Genomic DNA, 17,889 nt, shown 5'->3' with positions numbered 1-17,889 from the left:
TCATGTTCCCGCTGAGCTCCCCTGGTCCGCATCCAGTTCTCCCATCTTTGTATCCCTCTGTGGCCTCTTCCCCGACTACCCTCACAAGGAGTTCCTCACTTTTTCCCCTCCTCCAGCTGCCCGAGCCCCAAGTTTGGGAATCCTCTCTCCAAACCTCACTCCATCCCTCCTCCTTAGACCAAACCTTGCGTCACCTGCCCCTGTCCCTCCTCACCCAGGCCAGGCTCAGCTGAGCACCTTGGGATCTTGGACACAATACAAATGCAAAGTCGCCTGGGAAATGACAGTGACCAAGCTGCAAACAGTCATCAGTTCCAAAGCTGCATTCGACACCTTCAGGGGGGTGGTATTAAAGCAAACTTAGGGCAGTGGAGAGATTCCACCCCCCAACTCCAGCTCAACACAACTTCCAGATTCCCTGGAGGGACGTGAACCAACATCAGTGACCTGTCCCGGACTGACCTCCCCAACACTGAGACCCTGGTCACATCCCGTCAACTGCACTGGGTAGGACACATCACTCCCCCTCCCCCCTCACTCCCCACCCCACCACCCCCCCAGACACCAGAGCAGACCCTCTGTCCCGAGCTCTGTCACCGGGGCGGGCAAAGAGCAAGGTTCAAGGACATGCTTGAAGCCTCCGTGAAGAAATGCCCCGTCCCCACCGATCCCTGGGGATCTCTGTCCCACCACCGCTCACCATGGAGAAGGAACGTTGGGGATGGGATTGAGAACCTGGAGCCCGTGCACCGGGAGCTCACAGAGACCCTGTGTAAGTGGCGGAAGGAGCGCACCCCCTCACACATTGCCCACACAGCCTGTCAGACACCGCCTGCCCCGCCCGTGGACCCCACATCGGCCTCATCAGTCACCTCAGGACCCACAGACCCAGGGTGGGAGCAAGTCCCCCTCGACCCACGGGGACTGCCTGAGGGGGGGGGGAATATTGGCCCAGGTCAAGGGGGAAAATTGCTCCACTCTCACTCTGAAACAACACCCATCCAACAAAGCCTTGGTTTGGTGTTTCACCCAAAGAACAGCTACTCTGGCTGCTCAGCACTCCCTCAGAACCCACAAAACCAGAGTGAAACCGATTCATACTCAGTCCCAGAGGACTGTCCAAGGAAGATTCATGCAAACCACCAGACTGACATCAGAACAGCTGCGCTGGGAGAAAGTTCTTCAGAAATAAGGTGTGTGGTTTAAGAGGTTGTAACATAAATCATGACAAAAGAAAGTTAAGAACTGGTGATTAGAAGGGAAATGTGTTTCTGCCACATGGAATTGATGACCCAGGAGCAAACGGGGTTCAGAGCACATTTGTTTTCTGATACCATTTGATGTTCAGGTCCCCTTGATTATACATTTATCATGGATCAGAGCTTCGTGAAACAATTTTTTTACATCGAAATATTCTCCTCAATGTGTGAACTTGGGGCAGTTTGAAATTGGGTTTACCCCCAAGAAAGCACTTTTATCCAAAACAGAAATCCATGGACTAACTGAATTTGTTGGTGACATTGAGCTTGTTTGCAAGTTCAGGAGATTTTTATGTGTGAAAGGAGCATCTCAAGACAGGCGACGTTTGACTCTGCCTCAGACCCACAAATGGGACCCAGTGAGTGGGAAGTCACCAAAGTGATTAATTGGCAAGCTTCCAGCCAGAGTTGTTCCTTAAACCAATGCCAAAGAGGGCAGAAACTCCGAGTGGAAATCCTGTCAACTTGCACACTAGTAAGGCGCAGTGCTCTCGACCTAAAACATCGACAATTCCTCTCCCCCCACAGATGCTGCTTGACCCGCTGAGTTCCTTAAGCAGATATTGTTGCTGCAGCTTCAAGTGAAGTTTACTGGAGAATACAACAGCTCACAGGCTCTTAGGGTTTGCAGGAAGACAAGGAGTAGGGAGCTCCACATTTAAGGGACTCATTCAGTTAATGGATTTGTGGATCTGCGGTGATGTGGGCTTGGACTTTGGTGGGTGGTGAACTGCCTTCTTGGACGGCTGATGACTCGTGGAGGGAGTTCCAGGATTTCGACCCAGGGACGATGAAGCATCTGTACACAAGAAGGATAGCTCACGAATCCAGGAGAGGCATGGGGAGGTGAGACAGCCAGCTGGGAGCGTCTTGTTCTGCCACGCCGATGCCCCATCAAGGGAAAGCTCTCCTACTGTGTTTCCTGCCTCCCAACAGTTCACTAGCACCTCGCTGCCTGGGAAGCACTCGGAGACATTCCAAGGCTGTGCAAACTTGATGGTCTCAGGCCTTCCTTTTCCAGCCACCTACTCCGCTGACCAGCATTGAGTTGCTGCATTATGGAATGTCCTCCTCACTGGCCAAAGTGACCGAGCTCGTCCCTCGTCGCTTGACACCCACTCCCCACTTCCACTCACTCATGAAGGAACGGAGTTCCCAGGTCAGGATGGGATGTGCCTGCAGGTGGTGGTGTTCCCCTGCGCCCGCTGCCCTTGGTGATAGAGGTCACAGATCTGGGAGGTGCTATCAAAGGTGTTCATCGGAAGCAACACCCGCCTCCACACACACATACATGCACGCACACACGCCTACACACACACACAGATGCACACACATGCATACACACACGCATACACAGATGCATACACACACACAGACGCACACACTCACACACAGAGGCAGATACACATACACAGATACACACACAGAGACAGACACACACTCACAGACAGACATACACAGACACACAGAGGCAGACACACACACACACACACACACACACACACACACACACACACACACACACACACACAGTTCCAACTGCTGTCACTGCAGAAGTATTAAGTATTCTGACACACATTCAGCTGCCCTTCGTTACCTCGTCTCCCCTGGAACTGTGCAATATGATTTAATTTAACGGAGATACATTTGTTGTAATTGAGTTACTCCAGGGCCCAATGGGTGATGGTTGGAAAACAGATCATAGTTGTCTCTTCTGCTTGAACGAATCATTGTTAAATAATAGCAGACTGTAAAAACAGAGCCCTTTTGCATAATTGTGGTTATTAGTCATTGCCAATTCATAGGTGTCCAGGGAGCACATTCATCCCTCTACATCTTGGAGATCAAATCTGGTTGATAATCTGATTTGCTGGTGTCAATCTGGCCTTTTCCAAGGTACAAGGTGATATAAAGCATCATAAAGCAAATGGCCTCCGGTATTCCCATGGCACAGGGCAGTGAGTGAATGGCTGAAACTTCTAAATAAGGGAGCACAATTTAATCGCTCTTTCTCTGGGAGTTTGTGTCTTGAGAGCTGTTAATTCTGAGCAGGGTCGCTTACTGAACGGGGTTGATGGTGCTTCTGACTACTGGATGGAAAATACTTGAGAGAAACCAGTTCTCCAGGCAAGTCAGTCAACATATCCCAACTAACCCACGCTCCGAGGCAAGGAGAGACAGATCGTCGCTGGTTTGACGTGTGGTCCAGGTATCCCGGAAGGGGACAAGAAATTGAATGGCCAACTCGCAGAAGCTCTCCTCAAAGCCCCAGTCAGGGTCAGGGAGGTTTGTGTCCTCCAGCCTGGTTGAAGTCCGGTGTCCCTCTCAGCCGACACTGAAAATCCGCACCGGCTGATTCTGTTAATTTTTCTGGACGGGCTTCGAGTTAGGCCGTTCTGTGAGGTCAGTGGATTAGTGAGGACAGGACTCGCTCTCTGGGGCCGAAAGTTCCACAGCATCACCCAGAGTCCGGCCACCTTGGTGGCAAGGAGTGGGTCGGTGCACGCGTGTGTGTGCGCGCATGCAGGTCTTGAACATTGCACACACCACCCGCAGGTACAGGTGCGCACCTGTCTCCTGCAGAGGCAGACCTCTTCCCCCCTCACACATGTCCCCTGTCCCACATCCTACCTGTACAGTGAGAAGCTGCAGAGCACAGGGAGTCAGTCACCTGTCCAGGTGCACGCAAATGATCGAGAGTGCCGCTGAAATTGGTGCATAGGTCTAACAGCTGGACAGCAGTGTCAGTGAGTGAGGGAATCAATCCTTGCAATCTCCTCTTTAAAAATGAAATCGTCACTTTCTGTGTTTTGTGTTATTTTATTTTTCCCACTGCATGAGGCTGTGCATGCTGTTTCAAAGGCTGGATGAGTGAGCGTTGGCTCTGGAGGGCTTGTGAAGCCATTCCTTGCATGGGCTACAACCACTGGTGGGTTACCTTGGAATGCATTCTTGAACCAGTTGCCCTTACTACTAATACAATTAACAAGACTGTGGTAATGACAAATGCCATTTTTGTGTCTGATGATTATTTAATTTTTTTTACTTTGAGACTCTTGCCACTAATATTCTCCTGCGAGGATCAAAAATCAGAACCAGTGAATCAGACGGGCGATGTGTTTGTCCTTGGATTATTCCCCGAGCTTGCTGTTCAAACACAAACTAGTTTGACTGTCCCCAGTACAATGAATCTAACCTGAGAACAACAAAATAATGCTGGAATCACTTTGTGGGACAGACAGCAAGAAAGAGAAACAAAGATTGGTTTATATCATTGACCTGAAACATTAACTCTGTTCCTCTCCACAGACGCTGCCTGACCTGCTGAGTGTTTCCAGCATTTTCTGTTTTATTTCAGATCTCCTGTATTTGCATTATCTTTGCACTGTACATTATCTAATAATAATTCCTCAAAGTAGATCTCAAACAAACAAATGAGGACCAGGAAATTTAAAAATATATACATGGATGTGGTTCCCAAAACTTGTGCTGATAACAGCCTTATTTTGTCTTTTAGGTGATGGGCTGGCAGTGGTAATTTCTGAAAAGATCATGCAAGGAGCCTTGCAAAGATGCATCTAATCAGATATGATCAAGGGAGAGAACTGACTTAAGACTTAGATCAACGTGACAAAAATTTGTTCCCCACACTTGATAGTGTCAGATACTGTCAAGGGATAACAAAGCAAATATTTTACAAAGGTTGTTGTTCAGACAGGGTGATGACACTCAGATGGTTACTTCAAACCACTGGCGGATAGTTCTCCAGTACATTTGGCTTGCTGAGTGGTTTGAGGGCAATGGTGTTCTCTCAGGAAAAGTAGCAGGAAGATCAGAACCTGGGAGGTGTGAGTTTGAAGCTTGGCAGCTGGGGGAATTTAAATAAATAAGGATTGAGTTGGTTGTGAAGATGTTGGATTGTCAAAATGGCGTCAGGCGAGGAAGTTTGCCGCCGTACTCAGTATTCCCAAGGAATTGTTCCTGCTGGTTCTTTAGCTGAGCCAATCCTTGGATCTGGAAAGATGCCTCCTTCCAAATTTCTTGAATTGGAATTTTGTGGGAATTCCCAGGAGGTACAAAGGGGGAGAGACTCACAGACTCTTAGCAACCCTCTGAAGTGGCCCCATTGAGGCATCAGTTTGAGGAACAAGTAAGGAGGGGCAATGGATTCTGGGACACCCTGTAATGGAAGTTAGGAATCCCACCCGAGGTGAATGTAAATCCGGCTCCGTTCTGCTGACTGGACACCTGTCCGTGATGACTCCATGTTGGAGATCCTACCACCAGGCTTGGGAATGCCCGAGAGTTCAGCAGCACTGTGCGGGTTGTAACTGGGAGGCCCTCTCTGTCAATGATCCTCATGTCAAAGGACCCAGGTCCTAAATTCAACACCTTTTGCATTCCCAAGCACCATGGTGCAGCGGGTAATGCTGCTTCCGCACAGCCACCAGAGACCCAGGTTCAATCCCGACCTCTAGTGCTGTCTGTGTGGAGCTTACACATTCTCCCTGTGACTGAATAGATGCTCCAGTTTCCTCCCACATCCCAATGACGTCCGGGGTCGGTGGGTTAATTGGCTGCTATAAATTGTCCCCAGTGTCTAGGTGAGGGGTAGAATCTGGGGGTTGGGGGGGGGGGTGGTTGGTGGGAATGAGGGGAGAGTAAAATAGATCAGTGCAAATGGGTGGTTGATGGTCGGCACGGACTGGGTGGGCCGAAGGGCCTGTTTCCGTGCAGTATGACTCTATGTCAAGGTTTCCAGTCAATGGCCTTTGGAGTGCACTCTATGGAGATAATTTAACATTTCCCATGGGGAGCTTTTCCACAGGTCGGTGGGTTGTTAGCCCCGATGTCCAACTTTCACATCTCATTGGAGCCACAGTTCCACAGAACTGCTCCCGGATAGGTTTCCGATCACGGGATTCCTACGGCACTGGTCCCAACCGGAAACTGGAAATGCATCAGTCTCCAAATTCTGTGAAAAGACTAGATGGGAATTTTGTGGGAGTTCGGATTTCCCAGCAGGCACAAAATGTGGTCTTGATTGTATGGAGACTTCCCACTGTGTCGCCTTGGTCTTACCACAGAGAGAAGGTGCCAACTTCTAACACACAGAACTTTCTGCTGCAGTGATAGGGCTGGGGTGATATATCCAAAGGATAATGTTTGAGGCAGCAGGTCTCAGGTAGGTCAGATAGCTGGACTGGTGGCCCAGAACCTGGGCTGATAATCAGGAGGTGTGAGGTTCAAGTCTCATCGTGGCAGCTGGGGGAATTTAAATAAATAAGGATCAAGTCGGTAATGAAGACTTTGAAGACGTTGGATTGTTGTAGAATGCTGTCAGGTTTGTTAATGTGCTCCAGGGAAGGAAACTTATCCTTATAGTAGGTCAGTGTCACTCCTTGGAGGGTGGTTTGAGGTACATCGTCGGAAGGAGACCAAAGTTTGTCTCCTGAATGGATGGGGTGATTCTCCATGGTGGGGACTGGGCTCCGTGCGGGATCGCTCGATCGGGAATGGGCTCTGAGGCAGCTGAATCTGGGACAGAGAGTTTGTGAAAGGGGCTAGTTGGGTAGCCCTCGGCTGAACCTGCATACTGAACCCAAGACAACAGGAGCAGGCGTAAGCCACTTGGCCCCTCAAACCTGCTCCACCATTCAGTATGACCATGGCTGAGCTCAACTCCTCTCCTGCACCAATTCCCCATCGCCCTCAGTTCCTGAGGTATTGATTGGAGCGCTGATGATTGACAGACAGGTCAGGAGATGAGTTGGAAATTGGAGGAAGGAATTTGCATCTGCTGCCTGCTTTGAACAATGCACCAGCCGTAGAGCTCAATGTGGGACATGTACTGCACTGGGCATGTTCAATGGAGAGTCAATTCTGCATTTAACCTTGTGTGTGTGGTCTACTGTTCAAAGTGGAAGAGGCAGGGCCCATCGTACATTCAGGGAACACCTGAGGTGACAGGCAGGGTTCACTGTATTCAGGTGGACATCACGTAGACCTTGCGAGGAGAATATCCACATTGCCCATTACTGAGTGACACTGGTTCTGATTTCACCCCTTGCAGCCCCTCAACTAACACTCACATTAACAGTGGCTGGAAAGCAAGAATTTCCCTTCCAGCCCGGTGCCAACAGACGAGAGCCACACTGCATGGGGTCTGATGGCTTGAAGAGGGACAAGCAGTAGAGGTGTTAGGATCTCAGGGGCCTGTTTCTACACCCAGCAACCAAACGAGGAGCCAGAGCAGCTGCTTCCTGAGAGGCGTGTTCACACCCCACAGGGTAACGGGCTGCTGTAAATTGCCCCAAGTGCAGATAAGTGTCGAAGGTATCGAAGGGAAGTTGTTGGGCATGTGTGAGAGAGGATAGTTCCGGGGTGTGGGGAGAGAAGGAGAGGGTTACCCTACTGGGATGGGTATGATGATCATCTGTGAGGGGACAGGTGAGAGAGGGAGAGGATATTGTCAGCAATGGTAGTGATTAATGTTAGCAAGGGAACTGTGAACATCGGTGCACTTAGGTCAGGCAGCACCTGTGGAGAGAGAAACGAGTGAATGAACAGCAGGACTGAAGGATAAAACTGTTGCAGAGAAAGGATGGGTGAGGGAGGGAGAGAGAGCTGGAGGGGAGGTGTGAGGGAGGGTGGGAGACAGGTGGTGGAGGATGGGAGTGAGGAACGGAAGAGGAATTGTGAGAGAGAAGTAGAATGGGTTATCCTTATGGATTCACAGGGTTCAGGGAAGACATCTTGGGCAGGAGTGGCTGCCCAAGATTGAAGTGGTCCATCATGGACTGGGATGGGCAGAATGGCCTGTTCTCCGTGGAAGCCCCCTTCAGTGGTGACTGACACTGTACCTTCTATCAGCGAACCACCTGTTCGAGGAAAGATGCCTGTGGCTACCCAAAGTGACAGTGGCAGACTGGTTGGTCTCCGTGGCTATGGGGATGTCACTTCCTGGTCCCAGGGGTGTGAGGATTGGGTGCAGAGTTGGAGTCAGGTCCCACTGGGATAGTTTTCTTTGTGAGCACACCTTGGCAGTGAGATTCACCGGTGACCCAGGATGTTATGGACGGTTTGCTTTTGTGTCCATTTTCATTCACATCCTCAGAGTTAACCCTGGTTTGTGTTGGGCTGGAGCAACCTGTTAGGAGGTGGGTGAGTTGGGGGAGGTGGTTCTGACCATCCCTTGCAGAGGGGTCAATAACTGGGGTGGGGGGGGAGGGGGGTTTAAAGGAATTGGAAGGTGTTCTCTCCATGAGGATGGTGGGGTCTGGGACTCACTGCCAGAGAGGGTGGGAGACGTAGAGACCCTCCCCACATTGATGCAGCCCCTGGCAGTGGACTCAATGAGCTAAGCCCTTCATGGCTACAGACCCAGTGCTGGGAGGTGGGACTGAGCTGGTGACTAGCACAGGCACAATGGGCAGAATGGGTTCCTCCAGTGTTGTAAATATGGTTCAGTGAGCCCGGCTGTTTCCAGGTGTCACTGTTGTCAAATGGTGGAGGTACTCCAGCATAACAAGAGGGCACACGGCCCATCGAGTCCAGCTCCCCATTCCCCCACAGCTCTGCAATCGATTCCCTCCCCCGTGCCCATCCAATTCCTTCGGAAGGCCCTGGTTGGCTCTGCTCCCACCACTGGACCAACAGGCAGGGAGTTACAGACCCTCACCCTGCTCCGTGTAAAGAGGTTTGCCTCATGTCCCTCCTCGGATCACTGGGGAAAACACTTCAGACCTTTGCCCGGTCCTGGTCTTGTCCATGGCATCTCCTCCCAACCTCTGCTCAATGGGAACAGCCAACCTCTCCAGTCTAACCCTGGAGATGGAACCCCTCTTCCCCAGAACCATCCCAGAACTTGTCCTCCATACCCTCTCCGAGACCTTTGTTATCCTTCTGAGGGTGTGGCGGACAGAATTGGATGCAGCACTCCAGCCGTGGCCCAACCAATGTTCTGTATTTCTGTCCGGTGATTTGGAAGCTGGAGAGCCTCCTTCCCCATTCCCCCAAAGCCCTGGGCCCCCACTGGTGCAGGACACATGGTCGGTGGGGTCTCCTGCTGTCTGAAGCTGCACATCAGCTGGTCACCACAAGTAACCCCACGGAGATGTCTGCTGGGAACCTCTGCCACACTGTCACCTTCCCCTTTCACCCAACCGCACCACACACTGGCTGCAGCCTCGTGGGGGGGGGCACGAAGTGACGGAGGGAATGGGCAGAACTGTGGCAACTTGATTACTGTGGAAAACCATGAGAGGTTGTCCAACCTGAGCTGGAGAAGGGTGGGTGAAACTCTGGAAGGTCTGGAGGTCCAAAAGATCCTGGTGTCCATGAACAACAGTCCTTAAAAAGGTATGGATAGGAGTGGGAAATAAAAGCCTAGCGTGCAGGGAAAAGTACATGAGACAATACAGAATCTCTTCCCGTACCACATCAGCACGCGAGGTGACTGAATACACAAGCTTGGCCCAGCGTAACATTGGGAATTCAAGCTGGCTGCAACTCTGGGTGAAGTGGAGCGCACTTTGGCTCATTTGATGGATGGACAAACAAAGCATACAGCAAACCCTGCACATAGAATGCTGTCCTCTGTGTCCAGGGCGCCGGAGAACAAGGGGCTGAGGTTATGCTGGGGGTGCTAGGGCAAGACCCTGCACCCACTTCTAGACGGAGAGATTGACCTTGGGGAGGCAGCAGTGGACCAGGGTGATAGAGGGACAGAATTCTCATCGGGTCAGGCAGCCTCAGTGGAGAGAGATGTTAACCCTGCTCCCCTCTCCACAGAAGCTGCCTGACCCTCCGAGAATCTCCAGAATTCACTGTTTTTATTTCAGATTTCTGGCATCTGCAGTGCTTTGCTTTAGGTTAGCCAGAGTGATTCCTGGACACCAAAGGGTGAGTTACAAGGAAGGATCCCACAAGCTGAGGTCACTTTCCCTGGAATTTCACAGGATGGGGGCGGGGGGAAGGGGGGAGTGACCTGATTGAAGTTTCCAGGATACTGAGGGGGGCTGAGAGGGTTGACAGAGAGACACTCTTCCCGCTGGTCAGGGACTCTGGGACCAGGGGCAGAGCCTGGGACTAGGGGCAGAGGCTGGGAATTGGAGGCTGGGTTTCAGGAGACACTTCTCCGGGCAGAGGGCAGGACAGATTCTGGACTCTCTTTCTCCTGAAAATGGCCAGGGTCAAAGGGCTGGGATCGGGAGATTCTTGTCGACCACAGGACTGGGGGAAAGAGTGGGTAAATGGGGCAAAAGTCCTGACCCGGCTCTGCAGTCCCATGTGCTGAGGGATCCCCCGCTCCGGAACTTGCAGCAGCTGCGCAGGGAGATGAAATGAGCACATCTGGTGCCAAGTTGTTGCTTGCCTTGAGCTGATGGTTATCAGATGGTCAACCAGCAACAGATGGGTAGGGTGGGCAGATGTGCAGATGGAGTGTCCGACACCTGCCGTCACAGCTGGGGGCCTTATCCCACAGATCCCCACGGTGATCAGGCTGGGCACGGGAGTGGGGCTGACACACTAATGGTGTTAGACAGGCAGGGTAGGCAGATTATGAAGGTGGAGAATCTCCTACCAAAGCAGCTTCCACAGCCATTGGGGTGAGGGAATTCAGACCAGTAATTGGTTTATTATTGTCACACGAACCAAGATACAGCAAAAGGCTTTTGTTTTGCGTGCCATCCATACAGATCAGTCCAAAACATAAGTACGTCGAGCTAGTACAAGGGAAAACAATAACAGAACGCAGAAAGTAGTGTTACCGTTACAGAGAAAGTGCAGTGCAGGCAGACAATAAGGTGCAAGGGCCATAATGAGGTAGATTGTGAGGTCAAGAGTCCACCTTTGTTGTACAATAGTCTGCTAACAGCGGGGTAGAAACTGTCCCTGAGCCTGGGGGTACGTGCCCTCAAGCTTTTGTATCTTCTGCCTGATGGGAACGGGGAGGAGAGAGAATGTCCAGGGTGGGAGGGGTCCTTGATCATGTTGGCTATTTTCCCAAGTAGCGGGCTTTTACTAGTCGTGCCCAATGGGATCGGGCAACCTTCAAACCATCAGATCCTGTGGTCTACCTCTCCTCAGTTGTTGTGAGTGTGTGCAATGAGACTTGACTAGGGTAAAAGCAGACATGAAAATGGGCAGCACCTCCCTCCCAATCCCCACCGGGTACCGGGCATTGTTGTTGGGCCAGTTGGTAACAGATTCTATCCCATCTTTTGCCTCCCCCCTCACCCCCCTCGCTCTCCCTCCCCCACCGCCGAACGTTTTCGGCAGGTGACAATTTCAGTGGATGGTATCCTGACCACCACAGGATACACCCAGGAGGACTACACCATGCTGGGCTCCGACGACTTCTTCTACATCGGTGGGAGTCCGAGCACGGCCGATCTCCCGGGCTCTCCTGTCAGCAACAACTTCATGGGATGTCTGAAGGATGTGAGTATGGTCGGAGGATCAGGAATGGGGTTTGGGCAGCATGTCTCCCTCCCCTGCCTCGTCTCCTCATCCACTGGAGGGCTAACAAGCAGTCATAGAACATAGAAAAGCACAGGAACAGGCCCTTCGGCCCACCATGTCTAACCATAAGACCATAAGACATAGGAGCAGAATTAGGCCATTCGGCCCATCGAGTCTGCTCCGCCATTCAATCATGGGTGATTTATTTTTCCCTCTCAACCCCATTCTCCTGCCTTCTCCCCGTAACCTTTGACACCCTCACTAATCAAGAACCTAACAACCTCCGCTTTAAATACACCCAATGACTTGGCCTCCACAGCCATCTGTGGCAATGAATTCCACAGATTCAACGCCATCTGGCTAAAGAAATTCCTCCTTATCTCAGTTCTAAAGGGACATCCTTCTATTCTGAGGCTGGGCCCTCTAGTCCTAGACTCTCCCACTGATGGAAACGTCCTCTCCACGTCCGCTCCATCCAGGCCTTTCAATATTCAGAAGGTTTCAATGAGATCCCCCCATCCTTCTAAACTCCAGCGAGTACAGGCCCAGAGACATCAAAAGCTCCTCGTACATTAACCCTTTCATCTCCAGGATCATTCTTGTGAACTTCCTCTGGACCCTCTCCAACACCAGCACATCCTTCCTTAGATATGGGGCCAAAACTGCTCACAATACTCCAAATGTGGTCTGACCAACGCCTTATAAAGCCTCAGCATTACATCCTTGCTTTTATATTCCAGTCCTCTCGAAATGAATGCTGACATTGCATTTGCCTTCCTTACTGTCGACTCAACCTGCAAGTTAACCTTTAGGGAATCCAGCACTAGGACTCTCAAGTCCCCTTGCACCTCTGATTTCTGAATTCTCTCCCCATTTAGAAAATAGTCTACGCCTTTATTCCTTCCACCAAAGTGCATGACCGTACGCTTCCCAACGCTGTATCCATCTGCCACTTCTTTGCCCATTCTCCCAACCTGTCCAAGTCCTCCTGCAGACTCCCTGCTTCCTCAGCACTACCTGCCCCTCCACCTATCTTTGTATCATCCGCAAACTTGGCCACAAAGTCATCTGTGCTGAACTAATTCCCTTCTGCCTGCACATGATCCATATCCCTCTATTCCCTGCTCATCCAAATGCCTCTCAAAGAGCCTCATAAACCCGTCTATCGTATCTGCCTCCACCCCCACCGCTTGCAGCCCGTTCCAGGCACCCACCGCTCTCTGTGTGTAACAACTTTAAACTTTTCCCCTCTCACCCTAAATGCATTTCTACCCTGGAGGTAAAGACTCTGATTGTCTATCCTGTCGATGCCTCTCATAATTTTATAAACTTCTATCGGATCTCCCCCCAACCTCCGATGTTCCAGAGAAAACACCCCAGCTTTGTCCAACCTCTTCTTATAGCTCAGGGAAGATGGGGGACTGAACATCTGGAATAAACAGCTGGTCCCATCATGAAGACCCTGGACTGTCCTACAATCCCAGCTGAAGAAGGAAATCCGCCTTTCCTACATCCGATAGAGACCTCCACCATGGCCGATCTACCCCCAGCACCACCTTCCTTCACAACACCCATGTCCTTAGATTCCCTTAATCCCTAGCAGTCTACCCCATATCTGACCTAGAGCCAGTGCAGTTGACTCTTAGTGATGTAAGAGCCAGTTGGGGATTGGTTACTATTGTTGGGGTTGGGTAACATTCTCCCTGAAAATGAATCTTGGGTCAAACATTGGCAGCACATGGTTAATGGAACATGGTACACAGAACAGTGCAGCACAGGAACAGGCCCTTCAGCCCACCACGTTGTGCCGAACTAATTAAGCCTGATCCTTTCTGCCTACGTAATGTCCATATAGAACAAAATACACTACAGCACAGTACAGGCCCTTCAGCCCACCACGTTGTGCCAAACTAATTAAGCCTGATTCTTTCTGCCTACACAATGTCCATATAGAACAAAGAACACTACAGCACAGTACAGGCCCTTCGGCCCACAATGTTGTGCCAACATTTTATCCTGCTCTAATATCTATCTAACCCTTTCCTCCTAAATGTTAACCCTTCCCTCCCATTTCTCTATCATTCATACTTGGGGAAACTTGGAGAAAATAGAACATAGAACACAGAATAGTACAGCACAGGAAAAGGCCCTTCAGTCCACGATGTTGTGCTGAACTAATTAAACTAGTCATCAAATGCCCAACTAAACTAATCCCTTCTCCTACACAATGTCCATATCCCTCTATTCTCTGCACATTGCTGTGCCTATAAGAGCCTCTTAAACCCCTCTCGTATCTGCCTCCATCACGCTGGCAGCGCATTCCGGGCACCCACTGCTATCTCTGTGAAAAATCATTACCCAAATATCAGTTGGCCCCAGGGAGAGTGGTGGGCAAGGAGGGAAGGGTCTTGTTGACCACTTGTGTTTTTAACAGGTTGTCTACAAGAACAACGACTTCAAACTGGAGCTCTCGCGCTTGGCCAAGGAAGGTGATTCCAAAATGAAAGTGCACGGTGACCTGTTCTTCAAGTGCGAGAACGTGGCGGCCTTGGATCCGGTCACCTTTGAGGCCCCGGAGGCCTTCATCTCCCTCCCCAAGTGGAACACCAAGAAGACGGGCTCCATCTCCTTTGACTTCTGCACCACAGAACCCAATGGGCTCTTGCTGTTCAGTCACGGGAAGCCCCAGCACCTGAAGGAGGGCCGGAGTGAGCGGCTACAGAAGGTGGACTACTTTGCCATGGAGCTGCTGGACGGGTTCCTCTTCCTGCTGCTGGACATGGGCTCGGGAGCCATCAAGGTCCGTGCCACCAACAAGAAGGTCAATGACGGAGAGTGGTGTCACGTCGACTTCCAGCGAGATGGCCGCTCAGGTGGGAGTCCATCGCCCTGCTTCTGGGGGAAGCTGTGTGAGTGGAGGTGGTGGTGGGGGAGACTGTAGGGGCCAAGGGGGAAGAGACGGTGGTGACTGGGTGAATGGTTGTCTGTTACTCAACGGGCCACAAAGTCGCCAATGGATGGGGAGGTCCAGCCTGCCTCATCCATGGTACAGGGCCCACCCCTCATCTGTGGTCCAGGGCCCACATCATCCATGTTCTAGTGCCCACATCATCCATGGTCCTGGGCCCACGTCATCCATGGTCCAGGGTACCTTTATCCATGGTCCAGGGTACTCCTCATCGACTGTCCAAGCATCCTTCAGTACTTGCACTGTAGGCCACCTACTAACCTGCCCATCATACAGACATGCAGCAGAAACAGAAAATGCTGGAAACACTCATTGAGTCAGGCAGCATCTGTGGAGAGAGGAGCAGGTGATGGGAGGGATGGAGGGGGCAAAGGGGGACATCTCTGATTGGGTGAGGACAGGGTTGTTGTGGGGGTAAGTTGTCAATGGGGTGGTGAGCAGAAGGGGGATGTGTTGGGGACAGAAGGTGAGGGTGTGCCCATGGGGAGAGGGAGAAAGCTGAGCCAGGGTGACAGGTGGGTGGCCTACGGCAGAGCCATCCGGTTCCGATACAGACAAAGAAAACAAGGTCCCTGACACTGGACAGTTTGGTGTTGGGTCCTGCAGCTTGCAACAGAAGACAGAAGATGAGGTTCCTCAAGCTTTCATTGGGCCTCGTTGTAACAGTTCAGGAGGTCACAGACTGATAGGTCAGAGTGGGGTGGGGAATTAAAGGAAGCTCAGTCCAGGTGAAGGGTCTCAACCCAAAAAGTTGACCATCCACCTCCCTCCACAGATGCTGCCCGACCCGCTGAGTCCCTCCAGCTCCAGGTTCCAGCACCCATCTCAGGGTCACTGCTGCGGACTGGACACAGGTGTTCCTCAAAGCAGTCACCCGATCTGCGCTTGGAGTCATACAGTTATTGACTGAACAGCATTGAAATTATACCCTTGGCTGAAGTCCTCCATGTGGCCACTTTCTGTTCAAGAAGTTTCTAACAGGATGCCTGGATGACCCTTCCCTGACCCCAGTCTCTGTACCTGAGGCAGGGAATAGTTGTCTTCAGGGCTTGCTATAGGAGGTTGGCTGGATCAGTCCTTTGGACTATCCCATGAGAAAAGATTGTCCTTGCCCACTTACCTTGTAGACATCCCCCCAAAGTCTCCCTACATCCTCCCCTCAGCCCACGCTGACACCAGGCTTTGTATCAACAGCAAACTTGGAGATATGACACTTGCGGCTGGGATGGCAACCAATCCCTGTGAGACCTCACCGGTCACAACGCTAACCTGAGAGTGACCCCTTTATCCCTGCCCTTTGTTTTCTATTGACTGCCTTTTCTTCACTTCACCTGACGTTTTACCCCCAGAACTGTGTGCTCTAATTTTGTTTAATAGCCTCTTCTGTTTGTAGCTGAGGGTCTTCAGGAGTTAGGGTAGAGTCACAGAGTCATTTTACACAGAAACAGGCCCTTCAGCCCAACTGGTCCATGCCGACCAAAATTCCCATCTAAGCCAGTCCCATTTGCCCGTGTTTGGCCCATATCCCACTAAACCTTTCCTATCCGTGTGCCTGTCCAAGTGTCTTTTAAATGTCGTTAATGTACCTGCCTCACCCACTTCCTCTGGCATCTCGTTCCGTAGACTGACCACCCTCTGGGTGAAGAAGTTGCCCCTCAGGTCCCCTATTAAATCTCTCGGCAGGCACGGTAGTGTAGCGGTTAGCATAACGCTTCACAGCGCCAGCGACCCGGGTTCAAATCCGGCCACTGTCTGTAAGGAGTTTGTACATTCTCCTCGTGTCTGCGTGGGTTTCCTCTGGGTGCTCCAGTTTCCTCCCACATTCCAAAGACGTACGGGTTAGGAAGTTGTGGGCATGCTGTGTTGGCGCTGGAAATGTGGCGACACTTGCGGGCTGCCCCCAGATCACTATGCAAAAAGATGTATTTCACTGTGTGTTTCAATGCACATGTGACTAATAAAGATATCTTATCTTATCTTTTCCCCCTCACCTTAAACCTCTATCCTCTAGTTCTTGGTTCCCCAACCCTGGGAAAAAGACTGAGTGCATTCACGCTATCTATGCCCCTCATGATTTTATACACCTCTATAAGGTCACCCTTAGTCTCCTACACTCCAAGGAATAAAATCCTAGCCTGCCCAACCTCTCCCTGTAACTCAGTCCCTCGAGTCCCGACAACATTCTGGTAAATCTCCTCTGCACTCTTTCCACGTTCCGAGTTTTCAGATCTGGTGGGGAGATGGGGAAATATTCTCTCTTGGAGGGTGGTGGGGTCTGGAACTCAATGCCTGAGAGGTGGGAGGGGCAGACACCCTCCCCATGTCTAAACAGCACCTCGGGGTGGGCTGGAAGGGCCGTCACTCTGCGGGGCTGAGGGTCGGGAGGTGGCACTGACCGGAGCATTCTCTGGAGAGAGATGGACAGTCGACGTTTGGGAGGCTCTCGACCCCAAGCGTCAACTGTCCACTCCCCTCCATGGACACTGCCTGACCCGCCGGGTTCCTCCGGTGCTCCATGTGCAGCCTGGGATTCCATTATCCGCTGTCTCAGGTGTCTCCGTGGGTAGCTCTGCGCTTGGCCGGCACAGATGGGATGGGTCGGGCAGACGCTGTGATCGTGTGACTGCCCTCCCGCCCTCAGGTTCCATCTCGGTCAACAGTCGCCACCTGCCCTTCGTAGCCAACGGCGAGAGCGAGATCCTGGACCTGGACAGCGCCATGTACCTGGGCGGTCTGCCCGAGAACAAGCTGGACCTGCTGCTGCCCTCGGAGCTGTGGACGGCCTTCCTCAACTACGGCTACGTGGGCTGTGTGCGGGACCTCTTCATCGATGGGCAGAGCAGAGACGTGCGGCGCCTGGCTGAGCTCCAGAACACAGGGGGAGTCAGCGGCTTCTGCTCCCGCGAGACCCTGAAGCAGTGCAGCACCGCCCCTTGCCGCAACGGAGGGAGCTGCCGGGAGGGCTGGAACCGATACATCTGTGACTGCACTGGCACCGGCTACTTCGGCAGGAATTGCGAGACAGGTGGGTGGACCGGGGAGGAGAACCCGCGCCGGGTCCAGGCTCTCACGCTTGGTGGATCCCATCACCTCCCTGAGCCCGTGGGCGATGCCTCAGCCTTTCTCCTTCAACTCCCTCATCCCGACCAGTGACCGGCACACCTTCCCTCTCTGAAGGTCTCTCCCCCCACCTCA

The 17,889-nt window shown here is 51.9% G+C and overlaps 1 protein-coding gene across 2 annotated transcripts in view; it reads left to right on the top strand.

Annotated features, from left to right (window-relative positions):
* Window positions 1-17,889, top strand: part of LOC127586968 (neurexin-2-like) — a 760,879-nt gene that overhangs the window by 246,805 nt on the left and 496,185 nt on the right. For both annotated transcript variants that reach the window (XM_052045024.1, XM_052045023.1), the window contains 3 exons: window positions 11,544-11,705; window positions 14,161-14,599; window positions 17,336-17,719. In XM_052045024.1, coding sequence (XP_051900984.1) covers window positions 11,544-11,705; window positions 14,161-14,599; window positions 17,336-17,719 — 985 coding nt within the window. The remainder of the gene's footprint in view (window positions 1-11,543; window positions 11,706-14,160; window positions 14,600-17,335; window positions 17,720-17,889) is intronic.

This window comes from Pristis pectinata, chromosome 38 (genome assembly GCF_009764475.1).
Source record: "Pristis pectinata isolate sPriPec2 chromosome 38, sPriPec2.1.pri, whole genome shotgun sequence".
Lineage (NCBI taxonomy): Eukaryota > Metazoa > Chordata > Chondrichthyes > Rhinopristiformes > Pristidae > Pristis > Pristis pectinata.
This window is presented reverse-complemented; position numbering and strand designations above follow the sequence as displayed.